We start from the raw sequence: 27095 nt of genomic DNA, 5'->3' as shown, positions 1-27095 counted from the left end.
CTTTAGGTGCCTTTTGGCAAACTCTAAGTGGGCTGTCATGTGCCTTTTACTGAGGAGTGGCTTCCGTCTGGCCACTCTACCATAAAGTCCTGATTGGTGGAGTGTTGCAGATATAGTTGTCCTTCTGGAAAGTTCTCCCATCTTCTCAGAGGACCTCTGGAGCTCTGTCAGAGTGAGCATCAGGTTCTTGGTCACCTCCCTGACCAAGGCCCTTCTCCCCCGATTGCTCAGTTTGGCCGAGTGGCCAGCTCTATGAAGAGTCCTGATGGTTCCAAAGTTCTTCCATTTAAGAATGACTGAGGCCACTGTGCTCTTCTGGACCTGCAATGCTCCAGAAATAGTTTTATACCCTTCCCTAGATCTGTGTCTCGACACAATCCTGTCTCGGAGGTCTACGGACAATTTCTTTGTCTTCATGAATTGGTTTTTGCTTTGACATGCACTGTCAACTGTGGGACCTTATATAGAGAGGTGTGTGCCTTTCCAAATCATGTCCAATCAATTGAATTTACCACTGGTGGACTGCAATCAAGTTGTAGAAACATCTCAAGGATAATCAATGGAAACAGGATGAACATAAGCTCAATTTTGAGTGTCATAGCAAAGGGCCTGAATACTTATGTAAATGTGATATTTCAGTTATTTCTTTTTAATTACTTTGCAAAAAATTCTAAACACCCGTTTTTGCTTTTTTAATTATGGGTTATTGTGTGTAGATTGATGATAAAAAAAAAGAATTTAATCCATTTTAAAATAAGGCTGTAACAGCAAAATGTGGAAAAAGTGAAGGGGTCTGAATGCTTTCTGAATGCACTGTACACCCCCCCTATAGCAGAGTAACTAAAATTGAACACAATACTCCAAATGCAGCCTCACCAACATCTTGTATAGCTGTAATATACCATCCCAACTTCTGTACTCTGATGAAGGCCATTGTACCAAAAGCCTTCTTCACCGCACAGTTTGGCCTGGTTTGACTTCCCAAAATACAAAACCTTACACTTACCTGCATTAAATTCTATTTGCCATTTCTCAGCCCACTTGATCAAGATCCAGCTGTAATTTTTGTAATACCTATGAAAGCACCCACTTTCGTGTCATCGGCCAACTTACTAATCATACCTTATATATTCTCATCTAAATCTAATACTCTTTCCATTATGGGACCAGACTTGATTAACGTAAAAAATGTGCATCATATGCCAAACTAGAAGCAGTTTGGCACACAAACAGAAACTCTGCAGATGAAATCTGCAACCAACATCTTTTAAACAGTGATATGCCCTTCATTAAATGTAACAATACAAGTATAGGCAACACCCAGAGATGCTTGCAAAAGTTTATTGCAGAGCAATGTTAGGTGATATTTTAGTACATTAGGATAAACATATCAATTGCTCAAGATAAATCGTAGAAAATTACTAATATCAAAAGGTGACTTAAGATTAGGTGAAAATGTTATCTTTAGCAAACATTTAGGAGAAACCTACTAACATGTCCGGGTATAAAGTTATTTATAAAAATAAAACTATTCAACTCTAAAATTGATTGCAATAGGATTTCAGATCCCAGACATATTTAAACATTGTGTCGAAATATATAATTACAAATTATGGCATTCCTTTAATAGCATTCATATAATAACCTCATTACCTTGCACCAATGATATCTGTCATGATTAATATTGTTAATGTCAACGTAAAGTCTACACTTGAGCACTTAGACTCATAATGTGGATCTGCTTAGTTTTCAAGCAAATTATTCTTCAAAAGACATATTAATCACCATTATGGCAATAGACCATGTGCGAATGGCCTATGTTTCCAATGTAAGCCCCTCTGCCATGCCCCAAAGCCATTAGAGATAAACTTTGGCTAGTGCAGGGAACATATTGCCAAATGTGTTTCATGTTCCCAAGGGGTTATTTCTCATTCTGACTGCTTTAGGACAAATGCACAAGTGCATGGCTGAAAGAACCTCAGTGATTAGACTTGTTTTCAGGTAAATCAACATTTCCAGTAAAGATTATTGAAGGTGCAAATAGGTTTGAGATATAGTGATTGAAATTCCCTACAAATGTTTTGAAATTAATAATTATTAAACATTATGAAATTTGCAGAGAAAGTTGAGACTGTCATTTTACCTTTTAAAATCCAGGGAAGTCAAGGATTGCAAAATCATTCCCAAGGCAACTAAATTGCAAGAATTATAACTTAATGTTGTTACATACATATCAAAAACGAATATTTCTGAATGCAAGACTATATTATTTACAACACAGGCACGTACATGGCATTCTCTCTAGTGTGCACTTTTTGCAATATACATTTGTTAGACAGAGCACACAGAAGACTTCAGCAAAAAAAAGCAAAATAATTTCCTCCGAAAGATTTATTTAACTAGGTTAATAGCACAGCGTGAGGAAGAAAGTTCTTTCGCCTTTTCAGAAAGAATTTCTAGAGAGTTTCCACTTTTCCAACTGAATGCGTGTTTCTCAGTCATATTTGTTTCCATTTTGTTGTTTAAAAATGATTTTCACTGTTGTTATTTCATTGTCATGTAACACATGTAAATATTCAGGAATTTGGGTTGAGAGAGCTGGATGAAGAGTTTGGAAGTTATCATTAAGGACACAAAGCATAAAAAGACACCTTTGGTTCATTTATTTCATTGGTGAAATTGGTAAAGTATAGAATAAGCAAACAGTAGAGTTAGCACACAAGTTATTATGAGATTATGTTTCCGGTTGAAATGTGGCAAATGAAGATCCTTGATTTGTGACCTCTCTTTCCTCTGGTAAAAATTCCAGTTTGAATTGGCTATACTTGGAAGTAAGTGCAGGATATTCAACGTGAAGCTCATCATCTTCTTCAACCGTCATGTTGGGATTATAAACACGTGATTCATCATAAAGACCTCCTGATATTACCAAAGTGTCATTTGGAAAACCTAGACAAGCGAAAATGAACATTGACACATCAGGAGCTGTGTTATATTCAAGAAATACCTGCTTTAACTTTCTGAAATCAACATTAATAGTAACTTCCTCAAAAAGGGTCAAGAGAATGGCCACTGATGCCAATAATCGGCCACTGATGCCAATAATCAGCCTCTGCCCCTTTAAGGCGATCCGTGACCCTTTGTTACCAACTCTGGTAATACAAATTTATCATGTGTTCTCCAAACTTAAGAGTCCAAAGTTCTTTGCCCACTTGATTTTTATTATTTACAAAATGGAACTATTCAAAACAGGCCTTTAAAATAAAAGTGCATTTTTTTCTTTAGTGTAGTTTATTGCCTTGTTTGGAGAATAATCTTTAATTTCGAGGTTTGGCGGCTGGCAGCTGGTGCTTCAGGATCTGCAAATGTGTAATCTGGATTCTTAAATAGACAAAAGGACTCCGTTTTTTCCAAGACTAAGCTGAACTGTACTTGTTCTGAGCCATTATTGGCAAGTTCTGGGGCATCAAGGGTGGACCAGGCACGGGATACTTTGTAACTTTGTCAGCACCCTTTATGTAACGATTATTGCATACCTTGGGTATGTATACAAGCAAAGAATTTCACTGACTTGTCACATGTGACAATAAAGTATTCAATTCAATTCATTCCTTCTGCTTGTTTGCAGCAAAGTCCTGAAGATTACTCACCAGTTCCTGCTGGAGAATTCTGGGCAATGGGTAACCAAACATGTCAAATAAAGATGCCATGTTTTGGTGAACTGACAGTAACTGCTGCTTTATTAGAACATTACATAGTTTTGGGGTAAAGGGCTGAATTATAACAAATAATAAACCTGACTTTACACGAACCTGACCCAAACCATTTAAATTTTCAAAAATAAATAAAATCAGATCTGGAAATCTCAAATAAAAACAAAATACCTGTACACTCAGCAGGTATGGCAGGTTCTGACAAAGGACTTTGGGCCTGGAATGTAACCTGTTTTGCTTTCCACAGATGGTGCTCAAGCTGCTGAGTGTTTCCGCCATTTTCTGCCATTTTCTGCTGAGTACTATAACCAAAACTGAACGTATCTACTTCTAATTTGCGTAATTAGACGAATCAGTTAATGTACACACCTGGCTCTTCGTGCGAGTCGGCATATAGAGGATGGTGCAAATATTGTGCCCTCCTTTGTTTGCACTTGTTGACATTATACATAACAATAGTTAGAATGACCACGCCAAGAACAGTGCTCAAACAGATGGTCAGAATTATTTCTTCCTTTTTCAGAGGCAAAACTGAACCTGGAAAAAATACAATTACCATTTTATTATTTTTCTCTTCATGCAAATCCAGCAATTTCTTTCCATTACCAATGCACTACATGTATTAAATCGCGAATTGCTTTGGCAAAGTATCCACGCATCACCTTTTCTTATCAGATTCCATAATCTGCAGCCCTTTGGTGGCTTCTCTCATCATCTTTCAGCCTCTGTTATTGGTTCCACATGGCTCCACCTGCACGTCAACCCCTCCTCATCTGGATCCATCCATCACCTGCCAGCTCCAACCTCATGTGTTCCCCTCACCTCTTCATACTGGCCATCTCCCCTTTTCACTCTCAGTCCTGATACAGGGTCTTAACCTGAAACATCAACTATCCCTCAGCCTCCTGGCCTGCCGAGATCCTCTGGCAGCTTGGTTGTGCTTCAGATTCCAGCATCTGCAACATCTTGTTTGTCTTACTCACATGGAGGTCTCTCTCACTCACAGAACTTTGAGTTCTGCTGCATCAGCCCTTCAATCCTGATCCTCAACCTCTTTACAGCGCATCCTGCAAAATGTGGTCAGATTGAAGAATTGTACGAGTGAACGGTGAAGTTTATGGGTACAGGAATCTTAGGAACTCTTGTGACTGCAATCACGTCACCCTGTCTACCTCGGTGACAAGATGGTGAAGGCAGCATATGGCATTTGTTTTTTCATCAGACAAGGCACTGAGTACAAGAGTCAGCTCATCATGTCATAGCGCAAGATGCTGGTGAGACCACACCTGGAATATAGTGTGCTGTTCTGGTCACCATACTATAGGAAGGATGTGGTTAAGGAGAGAGGGTGCAGAAGTGAATCAAGGATTTTGCCTAGGATTTGAATTACAAGTAGAGCCTGGATTGACTCTGACTGTTTTCCCTGGAATGGAAGAGGTTGCGGAGGCAACCTGGTGGATGTTTCAATATAATGAGGGGCATAGATAGAGTGATGGTCACAGCTAGGAAGCAAAGGTTTAAAGTGAGAGGAGAAAGATTTGGACAGGTTAATGAATAGAAAAGGCTTTGAGGGGTATGGGTCAAATGCATGCAAGTGAGGCTTGCTCAGGATGACACCTTGGTTGGCATGGACGCTGAGCAGGAGAAACCATTTCCATACTATATAACCCTATGAGAATGACAGGCATGACTCTGATATTCAATATGCAGGACAAAGAAGCACCCACACTATTGAATAGTGATTAAGCCTATAAGTTAACAGGTAAGAAAATTAACACTTTAAAAGGTAATTAACCATTTCCCATTACTGCAAAAAGTCTGAAACAGACTCACTCTTTCCACCTTCAATACTACAGACACACTTGCTGCAAATCCTGCCTGCCACAGAAGAGAGCCAAATAATACTCTGTGCGCCTAAGGTCCATCATGATAACACTTACTTCTCTCTCGTGAAAATAAATTGTATGTCCTATCCTTCTCTACGCTATGACTCAGCAGCAAATTCACTGATGAATGAATCTTTTGCGATTGAAATAGGCAATGGAAGTGGAAAACATCATATTTCAGAGTTCACGATTGAAACAAAAGGCTAAAATATTCCAGTACCCAAGGGTCATTAACTCTTTTATTTACCTCCCTGCCTCAACATTAAGTTTTGCCTGAGGACCAGAGCTCTGCTCATGGGAGACTGGGTGAAACTTGTCACCCTGGGAGGTCGAAGAGCGAATGGCCTGGATTGCAGGTTGCAGGGGATCAGAGAATTAATAGTCTTTATTCTTAGAAAGTTATGACAATTAGCATGATTCCTATTGCGAAAGAATGGGTTTAGTTTAGTTTAAGTTTACATAATGGAAACATGCCCTTTGGCTCACCGAGACTATGCACCTGTTCAGACTAGTGCTATGTTAATCCATTTTCTTATCCACTCCCTATACACTAGTAGCTGTTAGAGGCCAATTGATCTGCAAACCCACACATCTTTAGGACATCGGAGGAAACTGGAGCCCCACAGGGAACCCATGCGGTCTCAGGAAAATGTGCAGACGCCACACAGACTGCTCCCGAGGTCAGGATCAAACCCAGGTCTCTGGCACTGTGAGGCAGCAACTCTACCAGCTGTGCCCCCATGTTGCTAACATTTGTGACACCAAAATAACTTGTTTTGAAGGGAGGAGTGCGATGTGGAGAGAGATGAGTGATATTGCCCCCAGGTTTTGGTGCATGAGTGTGTGTGTGCATTAACAACATTATTGAATGTCTGCGAGATTGGGTGAGGGGAAAATCGAAGGTTGACAAAGGTGCACACTGATGACAGCTGCAAATTGGGGTGATGTGGGAGAGTATTCATAATGCAGGGGAGACTTTGACCAGAATTTTATTACCTTTGCAAATGCTGCAAGAGTCCGATCCTGGTAGCCAGAGTGACCAGCTACTGTTCCACTGTTTTTAAAATATAATTGTCCCCACTGCAACGCATTTCCTGCAGAGCTCCAAATTTACACTGCATGGGGAGTTTAAGTGGATAATACTTCTTCTTGTGTTCCTGGCGTGAAAATGTCATTTGTATCACAAGGCAAGCAAATGACAGGAAGTGCTGAGTCAATGTTTCCAGATATGGTTGTTATCAGGATTTAATCATGGCAAAACAACTTTCATTTACTAGCGTATTTATTCACAAAATGTTGGAGTAACTCAGCAGGTCAGGCAGCATCGCAGGAGAGAAGGAATGGGCGACGTTTCGGGTCGAGACCCTTCTTCAGTAGAATTTATAGGGAAATATGCATATTACAACCTACCTCAAGACGGCACGGTAGCGCAGCGGTAGAGTTGCTGCTTTACAGCGAATGCAGCGCCGGAGACTCAGGTTCGATCCTGACTACGGGTGCTGCACTGTAAGGAGTTTGTACGTTCTCCCCGTGACCTGCGTGGGTTTTCTCCGAGATCTTCGGTTTCCTCCCACACTCCAAAGACGTACAGGTATGTAGGTTAATTGGCTGGGTAGATGTAAAAAATTGTCCCTAGTGGGTGTAGGATAGTGTTAATGTACGGGGATCACTGGGCGGCACGGACTTGGAGGGCCGAAAAGGCCTGTTTCCGGCTGTATATATATGATATGATATGATATAAGACGAGTTCTGCGGGATTGCAACAAAGCAAATGAGTGAAAAAATGAGATGGGGAAGAGCGAAAATATGAGGGTGAGAGGAAAAGATTGGGGCTGGGAAAAGAAAGAGAAAGAGGGTAAGAAAGAGAGAGGGAAAGAAAGAGAGCAAAAGAGAGAGGGAAAGAAAGAAAATCAGTAAAGATCTGCCTTCTTCCTATTACTGTATCTAGATCAGTCACCCTGTTTCAGCTGCTTAGAGCAAGACCCAGGCATTACTTTGATTCACTGCCCAATCAGCAAAAATTGGCTTAGATCAGGATCACATCCTTCATAGCACCTTGATATTGATGTTGGAACAGTCCAATACTAAAATTAGTCAAAGGCAAGACCTGCACAACCAGACTTCCTGTCCCCCAATCATTTCTACTCACAGTACCACTGCCAAAAAAGTTACTCTTAGGATGTCTCCCGAGTAATAAATGTAACCAAGGCATTTGATAATGGGCTGCTCAGTCATCAGTGGTGGGGTGACAAATTGTCAAAAACAAACGCACAACTATTTTTTCTGAAATTGTACTTCTGAAGATCAGTCTGAAGAAGGGTCTCGACCCGAAACATCACCCATTCCTTCACTCCAGAGATGCTGCCTGCCCCGCTGAGTTACTCCAGCATTTTGTGTCTACCTTCTGAATAACATATCCCCACTGTCTGTCGGGATAAAGGAGTGGAAGGCCTAATGGACGATCTAATCTGTTAAATTTAGGCTATGTGACTTATTCAGTTATTAACCTTAGCTGTAAAATCAATTACTGCCAGATATGGCACCAACTTCAAATATGTTTGATAAAGCAAACCACAAGAGAGATCAGAGATGATATAAAATGCTTGAATTACCTTTTTCCATGTATTAGATTAGGGATGCCCTTACACAGTTTATCTTAAATGGATGCATGCTTTTAACAAAATAATCAAAAGTGCTGAAATGAGACAAATTGGCCTTTTGAATACTTTGATTTTATTTTGCTTCTGTCAGAGGTGAGACCTTACCTGACGCTGAGGTGGTTATGACTGAATACAATGAGTCTGTGGTAGGCTGTGTGACATCAGTAGTGCTCAACTCCCTGCTCGTTACCATGGATTCAGACTGTGTGGGCCTCGGTACAGGCGTTGATGTTGTTGTAACGTTGCCGTCTGTAGCTGTTGAACTAAGCGTTGGAGTTGTTGATAACTCAGGTGTGCTGTGGCTTGAAACATTGGACAGCATTGTTGTTTGAACTGAACCCATTGGTGTCACAGAAACCCGAGAACCATTAGGCCCAGAGGTTGACATGGCAACTGTACTCCCAGGGGCTACAGTAGTCGTGATGTTACTTGTTGTGTTTTGCGTGGATCCTTTTTCAAGGGAAGTATTATTGATAGTAGCTGCTTTAGCAACTTCAGACGAATTGCTGACTTTGCCATTGGAATTAGCAATGGCAGAGACCATTTTGCCTGGTGCATTTACATTGGTGCCCAAGAGGACATTGCATAGAATGAACAGAATGTAAAATACAACTGGCCTGTTTCTGGGCTGCATGTTCTTTTCACTGCTTTTTATGCACGTTGGATGGCAATTTGCAACTTTTTTTGTTTATTCCTGTAAAATACAAAGAATTGATAATGACTTACACATGACTGCAAAATGAAACTCATGCTTTTTTCCCCCACACATATATAAATATTAAAAAGATAAATCGAGGAGAGGATGGAGGCAACAAGGGAAGACGCCCCGATGCCGACAGAGGGCTGATGTTCCTGTATCCACTTTGTAAATGTCTTTACTAAAATGCAGGTTGCTGGATCCTGGTATTATTAGTTAGGGGAAAAATTACAAAGAGGAGGGAGTTGACATGTTGGTTAAAAGTAAAAGAAACTCATGGCGTTGATATGAAGCAGTCTGGTTTCAGAATGAACAGGATGAAAATTATAGAACCCCTGGCCTCCATCTACCCAACTATTAGTGATGTGGAAGTGTGGGCTGAGATTGAAGGATTGCTAAATGTAACTAATGTTTGAAAAAGATACCAACTACAGTTCACCCAAAATCCAACAATAATAACAGGTAATACAGAGTCCGAAGAAGGGTCATAGAAACATAGAAAATAGGTGCAGGAGTAGGCCATTCGGCCCTTCGAGCCCCAAGATATTATTCCTTCTCTCCAGAAATGCTGCCTGTCCCTCTGAGTTACTCCAGCGTTTTGTGTCTATCTAATCACAACAAGTAAACTTTCAGAAATTGAAATCCAGGGAAGAATTGTTTGTAAAAATACGGTGGGTAAATTAAATTCAGTACAGATTTATTGAAGGCAAATCAATTTTGGTGAACTTAATCATGTTCTTTGATGAAGCAACAGAATGATTGGATAACTGCAAAATAGTTGAGAGTGTGTAAATGGACAATCAATCATGACAAAATACCACATGATCGATTGTGGCAAGATCTTCTGCATTCTTCATCTCCATCCTTCCACAGCAAAGGATGCATCACATCTCAACAAGGTGACTGTTAGCAGAATCATCCCGTCTAGCACTTCATCCTTATCAAGTTTCTCCTCAACCATTTTCTTCACTTCCTCACTGACAATGCAATATTGGAAAACTCTGCTGCCTTGGTAAAGATTGACAGAAATTATTCATTACAAATTCTAGCCTATCTCAATTTATACATTATCCTTCAGAAGGTTTTTTGGATTCCCTTTTATATAAACTATCATTCCATTCTCATATTTCCTCTTTGCCCATCTTACTTTTTTCCTATCTTCCATCTTACTTTCTTACATCTGGTCTGTTTTTATCAATGACATGCATCTTACATTCATCATTTTTGTTTCTGCTTATTTCCTGCTTCCATTGCCATTTTGTTCCTTCCACTCGTTGCCAATGATGACAGTTTGTCGACACTGGGCCTTTATTCGCTGGAGTTTAGAAAAATGAAGGGGGACCTCATTTAAACATACAGAATAATGAAAGGCTTGGATAGAGTGGATGTGGAGAGGAAGTTTCCACTAGTGGGAAAGTCTAGGACTAGAGGTCATAGCCTCAGAATTAAAGGATGTTCTTTTAGGAAGGAGACGAGGAGAAATTTCTTTAGTCAGAGGTTGGTGAATCTGTGGAATTCTTTGCCACAGAAGGCTGTGGAGGCCAGGTCAATGAATATTTTTTAAGGCAGAGATAGATAGATTCTTGATTAGTACAGGTGTCAAAGGAGATTATGGGGAGAAGGCAGGAGAATGGGGTTAGGAGGAAGAGATAGATCAGTCATGATTGAATGGCTAAATAGGCTTGATGGGCCAATGGGCCTAAATCTACTCCTATCACTTATGAACTTAGGGAATGCACCCACTCTCTACCCACAGCAACTCTTTAAAGGTTTTCCATTATTCTATTGCAGGTCTACCACCCATCCCCATTCTATTCCCCAGAAACTAGACCCAGTAATGACTTCATCATTAGGCTGTAAACCAACTGATCAAGGAAATTCTCCTCAACACATTTCAGAATTTTGTCCATGTTTTGTTCCTTTATTCTAACATTATCCCAATCATCATTGTGATTGGTATCCCTCCATTATCACCATTCCACAGTTCTTGCAATTTCTTTAACGACGCACTTCATTTCTCTTTATTTGAAGGCCGATAGAATAACCAATAGTGTCTGCTTTCTTTTGGGTAACAACCACACTGATCAAGTGGACTTTGTCCTGTTTCTTTAATTATTGTCTCCACATCATATTCACACAAAATCTACTTGGGCTAAAAGCTCTCCAATCTTATTCACTGCATTTTGTCCACTCCTAATTTGGTTTAAACATTTACCAACTATTCTAGTGCATCACCTAGTTAGGACATTGGTCTTAGTCCTGTTGAGATGCAAACGGCCTGTAGAAGCCATTTATGCTTAATTCAGTTATTGTCATTGTGTTATGGCTCTGTTTTAATATTTCTGGTTTATGTCTTTTTTGCCTGCTTATGGGTGTGACTTAATACGTAATGGGGAGTGTCTGGAAGGGAGGAGGCTAGCATGTCGACAGAGGCTGTGGGTCAGTTTAGACTCGGAGGATGGTGAGCATACAGTTCTTTAACACACGCGCTCGTACCATACGCTTGCATCAGCTATATTTGTAAGAACCACGCGGTAATAACTGCAAGATTTCTAAGATATTGTTTGAAGAAGAAACAGTTGATAAAGTACGGAAAGTGATGAATTACTCGTTGATTTGTGCTACTTTAACAAAACCAATTAATTAAGAAAGGACGTTTGAAGATTTGTTTTGTCATATCAGGGTGCGACGTGTGCGTAAGCTATAACTACATTTCATCCCCGAGTAGTAATGGCTATCGAAGTTTCAGATGGTATAAAAACTGCCATTACACTGCCTCTCTTCGGTCTCAAAACCACCCCCAATTCCAAGAATCAGAAACTCTCCATGCAATGCCACTTCTTTAGCCACACATTATTTTGCCATATCCTCTGCTTTATGCTATCGGTAACACTTGGCAGTAATCCAAAGATTGCTACGTTAATAGGTTTACTTTTTGAACATCCCTCCTGGCTCCCTAAAGTCTGAATAAGACATCAGTACTCACTTTTCTATTTCATTGGTTGACATGAATCATGTCCAATGGCTCACTCTAAACTCCTCTACAAAATGTTCTGCACTCTGTGTGTGATGTATTTTACCCTGGCAGCAGGGACACTGCACCACATGGAATTCATTATAGCAATGCCTGTCCATCTCCCTATTTATGGAATCAACTCTGACCACTGCACTTCTGCCCATTCCACCTCCCCACGACCCATGCAGACCTTCATCTCAGAGTCCCAGACTGCAGTCCTCTGGAGTATCTCCGCACGGTCGCTCAGGACTTTCCATCTCTTCCTGTCCTTCGAGATGATCAACCACTCACTGTCCACAAGTCCCTCTGGTTATGAGTTGATCACCTCAGTGAGCAGTGGACCCAGGAAACTCTCGGCTTTGCTAATGCTTTGGATTGATTAAAGCTGCTCCAGGTTCCGAAATCCCGATCTTGAGCTTGACGTCCCAGCCACATCCTGCAGTGAACACCTGGAAATTCCACAAAGTCTTGGCATCGTGGACAGAGTGGTCCAGCTGCTAACCATGTTCTGAGAAATCTTCTCTATTCTCTTTTTAGATATGCCTATCATTGATTGATTACCCTAATTGAACCACCTTTTTTACAATCTCACCTTCCCACTTTCACAATGCCATTATTCAACTTTTAACTTTATAGCCTAATTCATAACTTTGAAGTTAATTAACTTAAATTATTTACTATTTCTTCCAAGTTGTAGATTAACGTGGTGGTTTTAGCAGTTCATTTAATTGCATGATTGTTATTTTCTCGTTAATTCTACATGCATGATTTTTGTACCAAACAATATCCATTTTCCTAGTTCACTGAAATTCTTTGTTTACCAAATTTTCAACATCCAACTCATGTGAAAGAGCATTAAAAAATAAGTCATGTAATAGTCAAACGGCTCCCAAATTTATTTTGCTCAATATCACACCAGTGAGATTTCTGGTTTGTTTTCCTGTCCAATAATATATAAATTATTGATTTGCGGGAGGTGGTACAATTTTAAGACAAAGTACTATACTGTATTTGCAAAGGCCCTACAGAAAACTGAAGGAGACAGTTATTGGGTCAGTGAGGAGTTTGAACCGGGTTATCCAAGTCTATGCTTCAATCAGTTCCAATGCAAATTGGCTGTTATCTTGATAAGCTTTGAGACAATTTCACTCACAGTTCCATTTCCACAAATAAGCAATTTCCCTTCTTGTTCATTTTGTTGATGAGCAAAGCAATTCTCATTGCTAGGTTGACAGAAAGAACGTTTTTCAACTGTTGTTTGGAAGAAGAGGAAATTGCCTAAACTAATCAACAACCTTAATATGAATATATCTTTCAAAACCGCACCAACAACATCAATCAAACCCTCACACGCTCAGACATTTTGGCTTTTGTAACAAAATGCAAGAGCCTGTATTTCATTTGCCCGTTGTTTAGGAAAGTATATGTTGAGCCTGTAAGTCGTCCATCTGTGACTTTTGCTCAGTGTTTCTCTCCATTAACATAATGTCCCGAGACATTGTTGCTGGTCCGACCAATAGATGACAGAGTATGAGAATTGATGCAAATAATTAATTCCTAGGTGTAATATCTGTCCATATTTATCACAATACAAATCCTTAAAATCCAAAAAAAAAACAATCCTCACTACTGGGCAACAAACAACAAAAATAAAGAAGAGGACCTCATATTGTGCGTGGGTAGTTTACTACCCAACAGTATGAACATTGCATTCTCCAATTTTAAGAAACTAACCAACAACATTCAACTCCCCTTTTATTTTTCCCTTCTCTTTCCAGTCCCCCACCTGGATGCACATCCAATTCTCCCACTATCCTGCCTCCCTTCCCCTTCTGCCCATATCCCTTTATCTGGCTTCACATTTCTTGCCTCTTCTCTCCTTTTCTCACAACCTTTGCATTTCTTCCCATCTCTGGCTATCCACCCATCTGGCAATCCCTCCCCCCCCCCCCCCACACACACACACCCCTGTATCCACCTATTACTCACATGGCTTTGTCCCACCCCAACCTCTCTTACAGCTTTCTCCCCCCTACTATGATCAATTTGAAGAAGGGTTCCGGTCCATAATGCCGCCTATCCATGTTCTCCAGAGATGCTTCCTAACCCACTGTTACTCCAGCACTGTTTTTTTTGTTGTTGTAAACCATCACTTGCAGATCCTTGCGTCTAAAGAAGTGTAATCACTCTGCAACAGCCCCATTGCCTGGTCCCATCCCATCACAGATTTTTCATTAACTTGTTCATTCCTCTCATCTTCTCTGCACCTTAAAATCACTTTTCAATCTCTCTTTACATGTTCTGAGAAAGAGTCCCTGAACTGAAAAGTTAACTCTGTTCGCCTTCCACAGATGATGCCAGACCTACTGAGTGTTCCCTGCAATTCCTGTTGATATAAAATATTAACTGAATTTTCTGTGTAGTCATGCACCACCCTGGGCTGATGCTCCAGACAACAGACAATAGGTGCAGGAGGAGACCATTCGGCCCTTCGAGCCAACACCGCCATTCAATGTGATCATGGGTGATCATTCTCAATCAGTACCCCGTTCCTGCCTTCTCCCCATACCCCCTGACTCCGCTGTCCTTAAGAGCTCTATCTACTCTGTTGTACTCTGGAGAGCAATGCCAGAATTCTCATGGCAGATCATTGCCTTGTAAATCTCCAACCACATTTTTAGCAACAAAAGTAACTCAATTCTTGTTTTTCACAAAGTGGTAAATTAAGCGAGTTTATCAAACGGGTCAGCCAAGCACCAGCATTCCTACTTCCCTCAGAAGATCGAGGAAGTTTAGCATATCTCCAATGACTCTTATCAACTGCTACAGATGCATCATAGAAAACATCCTATCGGGGTGCATCACAGCTTGGTTTGGCAACAGCTCTGCCCAAGACCACAAGAAATTGCAGAGTAGTGGATGTAGCCCAGTCCATCGCACAAACCAGCCTCCCCTCATCGATTCCATCTACACCTCATGCTGCCTTGGGAAGCGGCTGAGAGAGCAGAGGTTATTAGTTTGGTAACTTTCATGGGGTTAGATGATGTACCAGGTGTTTTGGCCTTGATTCTGTCGTGAGTCCTGGCCTGCACTTCCTAAACATTCAGCAAGTTCAGCGCAGCTGGGAGGGCTGCTGACTGATTAAACCCAGGTTTAATCCTGATCTCAGGTGCTGTCTGGGTGGAGTTTGCATGTTCTCCCTGTGACCGTGTGGGTTTCCTCTGGGTGCTCCATTTTCCTTCCCACATCCCAAAGACGTGTGGGTCTGTATGTTAATTGGCTTCTGCAAATTGCCCCTAATGTGTAGTGGCAAAACTAGTGTGGACTGGAGATCAGCGTGGACTCGGTGGACTGAAGGGCCTGTTTCATTGCTGTATCTCTAAAAATAATTATTATTCTGTCTTATTATTATGCTTATGTCGACAGTGCAGCATTAATAAATTGCTTCACCCTTCGAATGTCTACCTAAACTTTGGGAGAGCTCACCTTGTCTTATTTTTGTTGAGGAAGGAGAGGAAAAAATAATCTTCCCTAAAATAAGATGACGTTCAACATGGGCTGGGCAGCCACTTCCAAATAGGAGCTGGGCTGGCAGCCGATTACTATCCCGTGACCGAGCCCCTCGCTACACCCAGTCGTGGAGTCGGGGCGAGATGCTCGCCACTTGCATGGGCTTTCCAACCTCTCTCTACCCGGGTGGATGGGAGTGGGAGTCGTGGAGACAGCAGCACAAGATGCCACTACATCTCAGCAACCGGAGTCGAATAACAGACACAAGGCTGGATTGTTGAGCAAAACACACAGTCAGAGTGTTGGAGGGACAGGGGGTCGAGCAGCGTCTGTGGAGAGAATGGTCATGGATAGACAGGGGCGACCTTTCCTGTCCAGGTCCTTCTGGAGATTGAGTTGGACGCAGTTGGGTAATCTGCCGGCTTCTCCTTCAGTGGGCAGTGTCGAGATATTCATTGTCCGATCCGCAGAGCGAACTTCACGCCAACTCTAGTACTTTCCAGTTCTCTCTTGGTTTCTTTTTGCATTAAACTTGGTTTTAAATCCTCCATTTTACTTCCCAAACACGCTTCATTCTTTTGCGGCCACAGGCGCTGCCTCTCACCGAAACACCGAGTAAGTGCTGGAGTAACTCAGGCGGCGGCTGTCCAAAGCAAGTTTACCTTCACTCGGCTTGGAAATCTCGGAGCTGCCGCGGTCAGTTTCACCTCCCGCGGGACAAGTTGTTGGAAGTGTTCTCCCCTCCTCGGATCATCTGGGTTGGGACAAGCAAAGCAGAGGGAGGAGTCTCTCCCCAGTGAGTTCAACCCAGGGGCCAGACCGCAGGCTGTTAAACAGACACGTTAACTACAGCGTGTGTAAGGAGGAACTGCAGATGCAAGTTTAAAGCCGACGACGGACACACACAAAAAAAGCTGGAGTAACTCAGCAGGTCAGGCAGCATCTCTGGGGGAAAAAAGGAACAGGTGACGTTTTGGGCGGTGACCCTTCTTTAGTCGTTAACTCCAGCGGCAGGAATCAGCAGGAGTGAAGCTTTACTTCTGGAGCCCTGACTTTGGAACTGTTCCTGCGTTTGAGATGGCGCACCCACATACAGGTCTGAACTTGGCCCAAGAGCCACAGAACGTGAGTGCAGGAAGGCTTTCCTTAAAGACAAGACACAAAAAGCTGGAGTAACTCAGCGGGTCGGGCAGCATCTCTGCAGAAAAAGAACAGGTGACATTGGGGTCGAGACCCTTCTTCAGACTTTGCTCCAGAGATGCTGCCTGACCCGCTGAATTACTCCAGCATATTGTTTAAACCAGCATCTGGAATTCCTTCATAGACATTTAATCTGCAGTTCCTTCCTACACATTTCATCTGCTATTCCTTCCTATACAAAGTTTTCCTTCACCTTTACCGACTGGTCCGGCCTCAGTTGAAGTAATGGCCGCCGCATTATAAGGAGGATGTAAAGGCATTAGAGAGGGTTCATGAAAGGTTTGTGGAATGGTTGCTAGGATGGGTGACTACAGTTGCAAGGAGAGATGAGAGCGACTGAGACTTGTTGCATGGAATGGCTGAGGGAGTGAAAAGTGACAATGGCAGGCAGGATGTGTTGGGGTAACGCGGATGGAAAGGTCGCAGTTATAAAGCAAGGATGAAGAGTAACGCGAGGAAACACATTTTAATGCTGCCACAGGATAACAGCCAACATACTTAAGGTCCACACACACCCCGATCATTCCCTCTTCTCCCCTTTCTTGTCAGACAGAAGAGCCAGAAGCTTGAAAACACATACCACCCGATTCAAGAACAGCTTCTTGCTGTGATCAGACTTGAACGGACCTCTCCTATGCTAAGGATGAAATCCCGATCTTCCAACCTATCTCATTGTGGCCCTTGCACTTAGTTTTAATCTGCATTTTCTCTGTGGCTGGAACGCTGTATTCCACACTCGGTTTCTCTTCTGCACTACCTGTACTGGTGGATGGCATGGTCTGCCTGGATAGCCCACAAAGTTTTCATTGGATCTCAATGCAGCAGACAATCATAAACCAAAACCAAAACCACAAAACCACTTATCACAATGTGGTCGAGGCAGATCCCTTTGGGGTCTTCAAGCCGGAATTGGGTAGAGATATGGTGAAGAAAACTTTGCAAACTTATAAAGATAGCACGTGTGAGGGGAGGGGAGGGGAGGGGAGGGGATTGGAACTGGAGAGTTGCTCTGGTTAGTGAGCTGAACTGGGCATGTTGGGCTGATGGGCCTCTTTCTGTGCTGTGTAACTGTTCTTTGATTCAGCTGGGAAATTATCCTTTGAACTTTGCGGTACTCAAGATGGTCGACAAGCCTCTGAGGCTTTCTAAAAGATGAGATTTTGGTCGTCACTTGCCTTCAGTGATTTTATGCCTTTCTAAATTTTACTTGCATGTCGTCCTCAACCTCTACACGAAACTGTACCCCATTAAAACCAAACAAATCTGACCGAACAATTGAGCAAACCATGATGTATGGAATGTGTGCTTGTTGGTGGGTTACTTGGGTTCAGCAAGCTCCAGAGAGCAGGCACGATGACTGGGGAACGGACTCTCATTTAGGATGATTTCATTCTTTGCTGGAAAATTCACTTCCTTTCATTTTCAGCAGCAAGCCCGCTTCTTTGTCAATCAGATCTTGCCCTTGGAGCACACAGGAGGAGGATGTTTGACCTTTAGTAGCTCCCAGGGGAGCAACCCCTTCAGTCCATTCCCAGTCTCCTTATTGCTCTCTACTGGTCCTTCCCCCACTTACGACAGGGCTTCCTTCCTGAGCACTGTTCACAGCCCGAGTAGTTCACAAGTTGGAGATGTGGCTGCCTTGAGACATGTTTATATAAAGACACAGGCCAACAAGTATAATGTGTAGTTTAACCTGGGTGTTTAACTCAACCCCTCAGATATTGCCACAGAGTTCGCACCTGGCAGAAGATCGCTACATTCCCACAGCAGCCGAGTACTCCATCCCACCGGCCTCCCAAACGCTCGCTCCTGTGTGTGACCTTTACCCAAGACTGGCGTTCGGCACTTGAAGAAGACCTCCAACCCCTGCAACTATTCTGGCCCTCATGGATATCCATCAACTCCTCTTTGATTCTGCTGGTAATCCACCACGAGGTGATAGCTTGTAGTAGCCAATGAAGCTATCAGCACATCTGTGGGATGTTCGATTAGTACGGGTGTCAGGAGTTATGGTGAGATGGCAGGAGAATGGGGTTGAGAGGGATAGATCAACCAAGATTGAATGGCAGACTGGACTTGATGGGCTGAATGGCCAAATTCTGCTTCTACAACTTATGAATTTATGAAACCCGAGCACCTGGAGTAACAGAATATCAAAGATGCACAGACAGAATCCAAAGTCAGGATCAACCTGGGCCACTGGACTGATGATGCCACAGCACCAATGATGAAGGCCCTTTATAAAAGTCAAAGTGAAATTCCAGAATAGAAAATTAGAAATGGCCTTTATTGTAGCCAACAGATTTAAAAGTGAAGGATATAAGAATGTGTGTCTGAATACATGATTCTGGGGATGGGATTCACCGAAGGTTATTACTGCCAGCAAAACAGAAAAAGGAAATGGCACTGCTAATTGTTGATAGTTAATGTCACACCAGAGAGCTTCCCACCCCATCTGCCTGGTACAAAGACTGGGGAAACCCAAGCTGCTGAGAGAATTCAGTAGTTGCATTCGCTTGTACAATTACTGCATGATTAGCTTGCAGCAATCTACCGAACTCTGTCACAGGATATTTTTCTTTAGACCTTCAGGTAATCTTCCACACAAGTTGGACTATTGCCATGAAAGGACATCCTAGCTTGTTAGCTTTCTGCTTGTCAGTGTTATTGCCCACCTCAGGAGGGGGGGGGGGGTCAAGTGGGGTCTCCAAGTGGGGTCCAGTGCCCACCACACCCCCATGGTCTTCCTTTCAGTTGAAAAATTAAAGTGGTGAACAACATGGATTGTTGCCCCACACACGATCACACAGCCCTCTAATTGGGTGCACTGAACAACTTCATGCCAATGACAAGTCATTCACAAAGGAAAACCATGCACTCATGATATATTCCCAGAGTCCACCTTTCTCTTGGATCCACGGGCAGCATGACCCACTCCTGCAGAAAGATGCCTTCCAGTACATGCCAGATATCCTCTATAATCTTATTGATGTGCTGCAGCAGATGACGTCCTATGCTTGGATAGGTCCTCTTCATAAGTCACAAAGACTCTCCCTGTGGCTTGGCCCTGCTCCAGTTTGCATTCCTTCGCCCCAGCAACTGGTTTGCTGCCTGACCCGCTTCCGATCCCAACCACTGTCTTCCATTCAAACCACCTGCATCAACCATCTATCTATCACTCAGGTTCCTGCCTCGAGAAAAAAACACCAACAAACTGCTGCTTCTCACCCTCACCCCTGCAATCCCCACACACCAACACTATCCTACACGCACTAGGGACAATTTACAATGTCACCAAGCTAATTAACCTACAAATCTGTACATCTTTGGAGAGTGGGAGGAAACCAGAGCACCCGGGAAAAACCAACGCAGGTCACAAACTCCGTACAGACAGCACCCGTAGGCAGGATTGAACCCAGGTCTCTGGCGCTGTAAGGCAACAACTCCACCACTGTGCCATCATGCCACCCATCAGAACACTTCTTCAGACTGAAAGACAGGGGGCAGTGTTAAAGTTACTTAAAATTAGAGAATTGTACATTCAAATTGCTGGGTTGCAAGCCTCCCTCCCCCACTTCCTCCACCCTAGTCATTTAACCAATGACACAGTTCGCAATAATGTACCATTCTTGAGATCATACTTTCCCCGGCTAACAATTGGCCTACCAAGGAACCACCCTGCCCGAGGCAATTTGCTGCCAGCCCCGATTTGTCCTGGTCTTTTATTCCCTCCACTTGTCCCACCACCCCTCCCCTCCCCTCCCCTCCCCTCCAACCTTCAGTCTGAAGTAGGGTCCCGACCCGAAATGTCACCCATCAGTTTTCTCCAGAGCTGCTGCCAGAGTTACTGCAGCACTTTGCATATAACCTTGTTACAAACCAACATCGGAAGTTCTTTTTTTCTGAATATTGTAGGACTTGCTTTCGCACACATGATGTTGAATTGTGTGTTAATTATTGTAGTGATATTGTCTCCCATAGAAGTGACCAAATATTTAACGGATGTCGTGTCCTCTGTATGCAGGATTCCATGTTTAACTTTATGTGGATCCTCTGAATTAATAATTAACACCTTAACTACTTTGTTGGCCTAAATCCCAGTTGCTAAACAACTGTTGCCATGGAACTGAAGTTGGAATGATTCCCTGATTTTTTTCTATATGTGTGTCCATGTTCTGTTTCAAAGTAGAGTGCATGTGAAAGTCGTCACTGCTGTCTTTTATGTTATCACATTTGTTTTGTACATGTTTTATTTTCAATGACTGGTGTCTTACAATGTGCACTGTATTTAAAACCATAACAGTTCACCCAGACAGAACTTTTAACCATTACCATGCAGAGATAATTGTGAAAGCTACCTTGAAAATCTCAAAACACAAGGATATTTGGAAGATAGACACAAAATGCTGGACTCAGCAGGACAGGCAGCATCTCTGGAGAGAAGGAATGGGTGACATTTTGGGTCAAGCCTGGAGCTTCTTTCCAGAGATGCTGCCCGTCCCGCTGAGTTACTCCAGCTTTTTGTGTCTATCTTCGGTTTAAACCAGCATCAGCATTTCCTTCGTACACCCTTCTTCGGATATTTGGGTTGCATTAAAATTTGGGTTCATAATTCCAGTGAATATTTATTTTGCATTAATTAGGAGCCAGTTGCAATTAGAACCAGCTGATGAGCAAGAGGACAGTACAAAATTGTTTTTTGCATCAGCAAGATGTGAGCAGGATTAGTGGATTACATTAATCTTTGTCACTAGAGGTTACTAAAACCCAAATTTGTGGGATCAATGGAATAAGACGTGTTGTATATGCAGGAGGTATGGGAGGAGGGATGGAGAGGTTGGGGGTGTGGTGACAGAGATTCATAGTGTTAAGGTGGAGCCAGTCTGCATTCTTGCCTCCCGCCCCACAGAGTGTGCCCAACCCCCATCTCTATTCGGATAAATGATCCTTCAGTAAAAAAAAGTTTAACTTAATACAGCCACATTCAGCTGGGCGGTGGGTATATGGAACGAACTGCCAGAGGAGGTAGTTGACGCAGGTACTATAACAGCAGACACATGGACAGATACATTGAAACATGAAAGGTTTAGAGTGAAATAGACTAAACATTATCAGGTGGGACAAATATAGATGGGGGCATCTTGGTCAGCACGGACAAGTTGGGCCAAAGGACCCGTTTCCATGCTGGATGACTCCAGAACTTTGCATCAACATTGCTCAAAGTCACAGTGAGAGATCATAACGTTGGTAGGGGTGAGCCAAGCTTCTGTATCTAGAAGATACAAAAAATACTGGAGTAACTCAGTAGGGTCAGGCAGCATCTCTGGAGAATAGGAATAGGTGACGTTTTGGGTCAAGACCCTTCTTTAGACTGAGAGTTACTCCAGCATTTTGTGTCATCTTCAGCGTAAACCAGTATCTGCATTGTCAAGCAAGGATCTGAAATGTGGGCAATTGGGGACGAGCTTAGGTAGGGCAGCTTCATAGTCATGGACGAGTTGGGTGGAAGAGTCCGTTTCCATGCTGCATGATTCTGTGACGAGCATTCAGCTGGCCATTAAATATGGTGCCTTCTGCTCCAATTTATGCCGTTAACTGATCATTGGTGTGATGTAGAAAGGTCGCAAAATCGGTAAAGATAACCTGTGTTCATCAGGAAGGAGCAGCATACAAATATACAAGTATACCTCCAATAAGAGTATAAGCTGGGAGAAATGGCACAGATAATAAATTTAGGCTCTTCAACTGAATACATGGAGAAATCATAGCAACGTGAATTAATGGCACAAATGAATATAAATGTATATGATCTGCTGAGACATAGTTGCAGACACCAAGGTTGGGAATTAAATATTCCTGAATAATTAACTTTTAGAAGAGATATTGGGCAGAGCGAGCCCTCATAATACAGTAAAGGCAGCAGAGAAGAAAGATCTGGAACAAGGGTGATGGAATAATGAAGGGGGAGCTCTGAAGTAGATATAGAATGGCAAACCAAATCAGCAATAATAGAAGAGGAATTCATAGCGTGTATTCAGCATGTGGAGGAATAAATGAGGGGAAAAAAAGACAAAGTGCTAGAGTAACTCAGCGGGTTAGGTAGCATCTCTGGAAGACATGGATATTTTGTGTTGGGACCCTTCAGATTAATTGTAGTGCAGGGGGGAGAAGAGTTGAGGGTGGGACAAGACCTGGCAGCAGGTGGAGGTTTTTTAACCAGCAGGTGGACCAATGCCAGAGATGAAAAGACGACAAAAGGCTGATAAAGAGAGAAGTAAAGATAAGGAGTAAATTGTGGAGTCAGAGGAAGGGATATAGGTGGAAAGTGACTGGGAAAAGTGGGCAGGATAGTGAGGAAAAGGGATGCACATGGGAGAGAGATGGGAAAAGAAGGGGGAGGGGGAGCGGAGATGTAGGTGGGTAGTTACCCACAATGTTTATGATAAATGAGGAAACCAGCTATTTCTGATCTAGTATCTATATACTAAAACTCTTGTTTGTTTGTTCCTGAACTATAGCCAAAACGGTACATGATAGCGCGACGATTTTAGGCTCACCTTACTCACCGTCATCACTTTGGTGGTAATGGAAGAAGTTTCGTTGAAATCGGTATTATATTTTTTAAGTTATTCACATTTTAAAGTTTAAATCTATCTCCGAGGGAGGAGGGGGGGGGAGGAGAAGGGGGGTTGAAGTGGGGGTTGGGGAGGAGAAGGGGGGTTGAGGGGGGTGGAGTGGGGGTTGGGGAGGTGAAGGGGGGTTGAGGGGGGTGGAGTGGGGGTTGGGGAGGTGAAGGGGGGTTGAGGGGGGTGGAGTGGGGGTTGGGGAAGAGGGGGAGGGGAAAGAAGGGGAAGGGGGAGGGGGAAGGGATGGGGGGAAGGAGGAGGGGGAAGGAGGAGGGGGAAGGAGGAGGGGGAAGGAGGAGGGGGAAGGAGGAGGGGGAAGGAGGAGGGGGAAGGAGGAGGGGGAAGGAGGAGGGGGAAGGAGGAGGGGGAAGGGGAGGGGGAAGGGGAGGGGGAAGGAAGGAGGGGGAGGAGGAAGGGAGATGGGGGGAGGGGAGGAGGGGGAGAGGCAAAAGGGAGGGGGGGGAGGAGAGGGTGTTGCACCATTGCAGGAGTGGTTTGGGCTAGTTTTATACTAAATGAGTAATTAACACTCTTCTATGAAACGACAGCAGCTATTTTGCTACATTTGGACTTGCAATATTTACCTACATTATTTTTAGAATCAAATCTAACCAGCAGCAAAGCAAACACACCGCCATCTTTCATGAGCTTATTAGCTGAAGTGATAACTCTGATTCAGTTATTATTTTTTCATTTCTTTTTAAGCATCCAAGTATGTAACATCTTGTACAGAAGCAAAATTTTCAAGCAGTTGGCAGAGGTTTTGGCAGTGAAACCATTAACAGGTCCTCACAACAAAACACATCCGTATTGTAGCCTGCAGAAAGTACAATGACCTTTTCACAATGTGGAAAGTTAATCCACTGCCTTGCCCAAATGAATAGAAAATCAATGGGCTTAAAATATTTTGAGAGTATTACCGCCCATTGGAATCACAGTAGCTCACAGGTTTTGATCATGTTGTTACTTGCTCTGGGTGTGTGCAAGTGAACGAGTCCAACCTGCTCCCAAGAACACCGCTTGCCATACACGTACTCAAAACCAAGATGTCAGCACAAGGCTGCTGTGTGACCATCAGTCAAACTGGGTATAAGCAGACTGTCTAAAGATTACACTGTGTAATGAGCTTAAAATCTTCAAACAAAAATGTACTAATGACTGGATATTTAACTGCACTCATTACATGGTTGTAAATTGATCTATAGTTCACTGGTTCAAGTGCAATGTGCTTACAACACAGAGAGATAGAATGTGCAAACTGGCTCTTTGGCCCACTGGGTCCAGTCCCGTCCTTCAAACACCCATTTACACCAACCCTACATGAGCTTTTATTAAATTTCCCTCACATTCCCATTGACTTGCTCTCATATTCACTGGAGGCCCTGCAACACCCTGGGCCTCGGCTGGACCAGGTGCCGCTCCAAGAGGCCAAGCATGTGGACTGGACATGACTTACAGCGGCTCGGAGCAGTGGAGGACACCAACAGCCACTCTTGGCCAGGCCGATCCTGCAGTGCCACCAGGACAACGGACCTTCAAGGTCAGGTCAAGAACTCTGTACTTACAACACAAATGACTTGAAAATTGTGCCAACAACAGGCAACTCTGTGTACTGTTTCTGTGTATTACTACAATACACTTGTACTGTATCTGAAATGCTTATCTAAGATGTATCTAAGTACTTATGTACAGTGATACTTGTACTGAACTGTATGCAAAAATGAATTTCACTGTACCTCGGTACATGTGACAAATAAAGACCATTGAAATTGTCCTTAATGTGTAGGTACAAACAGCTAATTAACCTTCCAAACCCCACGTTTGTTGCATGTGAGAGGAAACTGGAGCACCTGGAGGGAGTCCACATTGTCAAAGGGAAAATATGCAAACTCTACAAGGACAGCACCCGAGGTCAGGGTCGAAGGGCTATTGAGGGCGTGCAGCGTAGGTTCACTAGGTTAATTCCCGGAATGGCGGGACTGTCGTATGTTGAAAGGCTGGAGCAATTAGGCTTGTATACACTGGAATTTAGAAGGATGAGGGGGGATCTTATTGAAACATATAAGATAATTAGGGGATTGGACACATTAGAGGCAGGAAACATGTTCCCAATGTTGGGGGAGTCCAGAACAAGGGGCCACAGTTTAAGAATAAGGGGTAGGCCATTTAGAACGGAGATGAGGAAGAACTTTTTCAGTCAGAGAGTGGTGAATTTGTGGAATTCTCTGCCTCAGAAGGCAGTGGAGGCCAGTTCGTTGGATGCTTTCAAGAGAGAGCTGGATAGAGCTCTTAAGGATAGCGGAGTGAGGGGGTATGATCGCATTGAATGGCGGTGCTGGCTGGAAGGGCTGAATGGCCTACTCCTGCACCTATTGTCTATTGTCTATTGTCTATAAGTCAGTCTCTGGTGTTGTGAGGCAGCGGCTTTATCAGCTGTGCCACGCACACAATCCAAAGAGAAAGGTTCAACTAAAGTTGTATGGGAACGGTTACATTTCCAGACTTCAAACCACTAGAACAGCTTTCACACACACAATTATTTCTCACTGTATTAACTTTCCATTTAATGATAGGTCTATCTGTAGTCTAAAGTCGACTTCCTGTGATCTGTTTCCCTGTAAATTATTAACTGAGTAGTGACACTGAATACTGAAAGGAACTGTGACAAGCGTTCAGTGTGAGACCAAGACCTAATATTATTCCAGCAACATGGATGGGAAACCTTAGAAACTACAAACACTTCCACTCGATCAACTCGCCTTTGAAGCTTTCAATAAGCCTGATTAACACACCCTTTGAAACATTTGCCAATCCCCTCCCCCAAATCTAGCAACTGTATTGAATGAGCCAGAAAAAAGCTTCAAATGGTTGAACTTCCCAAGCCACTGAACTTCTAATTTTGAAAGCCACTTATTCTTATCTAGTTCTGAAAGAGTCTGGCCTTTGTGGGCACTCCAGTGAAGGACAGACAGGCAGTCGCTGCTTATTATAATCATCTTGGTCAAAATACTGCCTATGAATTGGAAGAGAAAACAGATTCCGCATGGAACTTACCTTAATTGCAACGTGAGTAAAGTTTCAAACAATCCTCTGCGGTCTAGTTTTGATGACTTTAGCGAGGTGTTAAAGTCTCTCAACGTTGATGCACCTATAGATTAACTGGCACCCTCTCTACCTACTGGAAAATAACGAGTGCTGCCTTGCTGTCATTTCCGGGGTTTTTCATTGTTCTCATTCCCCTGAGGCTGAATGAGAGAGAGAGAGAGAGAGAGAGAGAGCAGGTTGGAGCAGCCAGATCAGAACTGGTCCTACGTAATCAGGAAGGTGGGGCCCTGGTATTAGTGTTTCACCACCACAATCCTAGGGAGTGGCGCACATGGAATGAAACTTTCAGCCGAAAGATCAGGCACCTTCACATTGGAAACACCAGGTTTCCGTTCATTTGTACCGAAAACAAGGTTACTCGCAGAGATAAAAATGCATTAAAAAAAGCGTCAGGGTGGCGATTTGACACTGGGAGAAGTATGATATAATCCCAGGAAAATACTTATGATTTTTTTTTAGAATTTAATGGCACTGATACTTGCTAAAATGCTCACCTCACTTATTTATTTACTCACCTTGTCAGTGTGTTAAAATAGTCCAAATCATATTCAGAACACAGAGTGCTGGAGGAACTCAGTGGGTCACGCAGTATCTGGGGGGTGGGGGGTGGGAATGGACAGGCGACGTTTTTTTTATTGGGACCCTTTTTCAAAATGGACAGGCAATGTTTCAGGTCGCCAAG

General features: G+C 43.0%; 1 protein-coding gene across 3 annotated transcripts; it reads right to left on the bottom strand.

Moving 5' to 3' along the window:
• Positions 1–781: 781 nt before the first annotated feature.
• LOC144605500 (uncharacterized) lies at positions 782–26575 on the bottom strand. Of its 3 annotated transcripts, none has more exons than XM_078420845.1 (4): positions 26363–26575; positions 8365–8953; positions 4083–4250; positions 782–2949 (listed from the first exon to the last, which is right to left on the bottom strand). In XM_078420845.1, the coding sequence occupies exons 2-4, from the start codon at positions 8891–8893 to the stop codon at positions 2735–2737; spliced, it is 912 nt and encodes a 303-aa protein (XP_078276971.1). In that variant the 5' UTR covers positions 8894–8953; positions 26363–26575; the 3' UTR covers positions 782–2734. The 3 variants fall into 3 exon arrangements, with proteins under 3 accessions (XP_078276971.1, XP_078276973.1, XP_078276972.1); XM_078420847.1 differs by lacking the exon at positions 26363–26575 and adding an exon at positions 16145–16273; XM_078420846.1 differs by lacking the exon at positions 26363–26575 and adding an exon at positions 15459–16225.
• Between the last annotated feature and the right edge of the window lie 520 nt (positions 26576–27095).

The sequence above is a fragment of the Rhinoraja longicauda genome, chromosome 24 (assembly GCF_053455715.1).
Source record: "Rhinoraja longicauda isolate Sanriku21f chromosome 24, sRhiLon1.1, whole genome shotgun sequence".
Taxonomy (NCBI): domain Eukaryota; kingdom Metazoa; phylum Chordata; class Chondrichthyes; order Rajiformes; family Arhynchobatidae; genus Rhinoraja; species Rhinoraja longicauda.
This window is presented reverse-complemented; position numbering and strand designations above follow the sequence as displayed.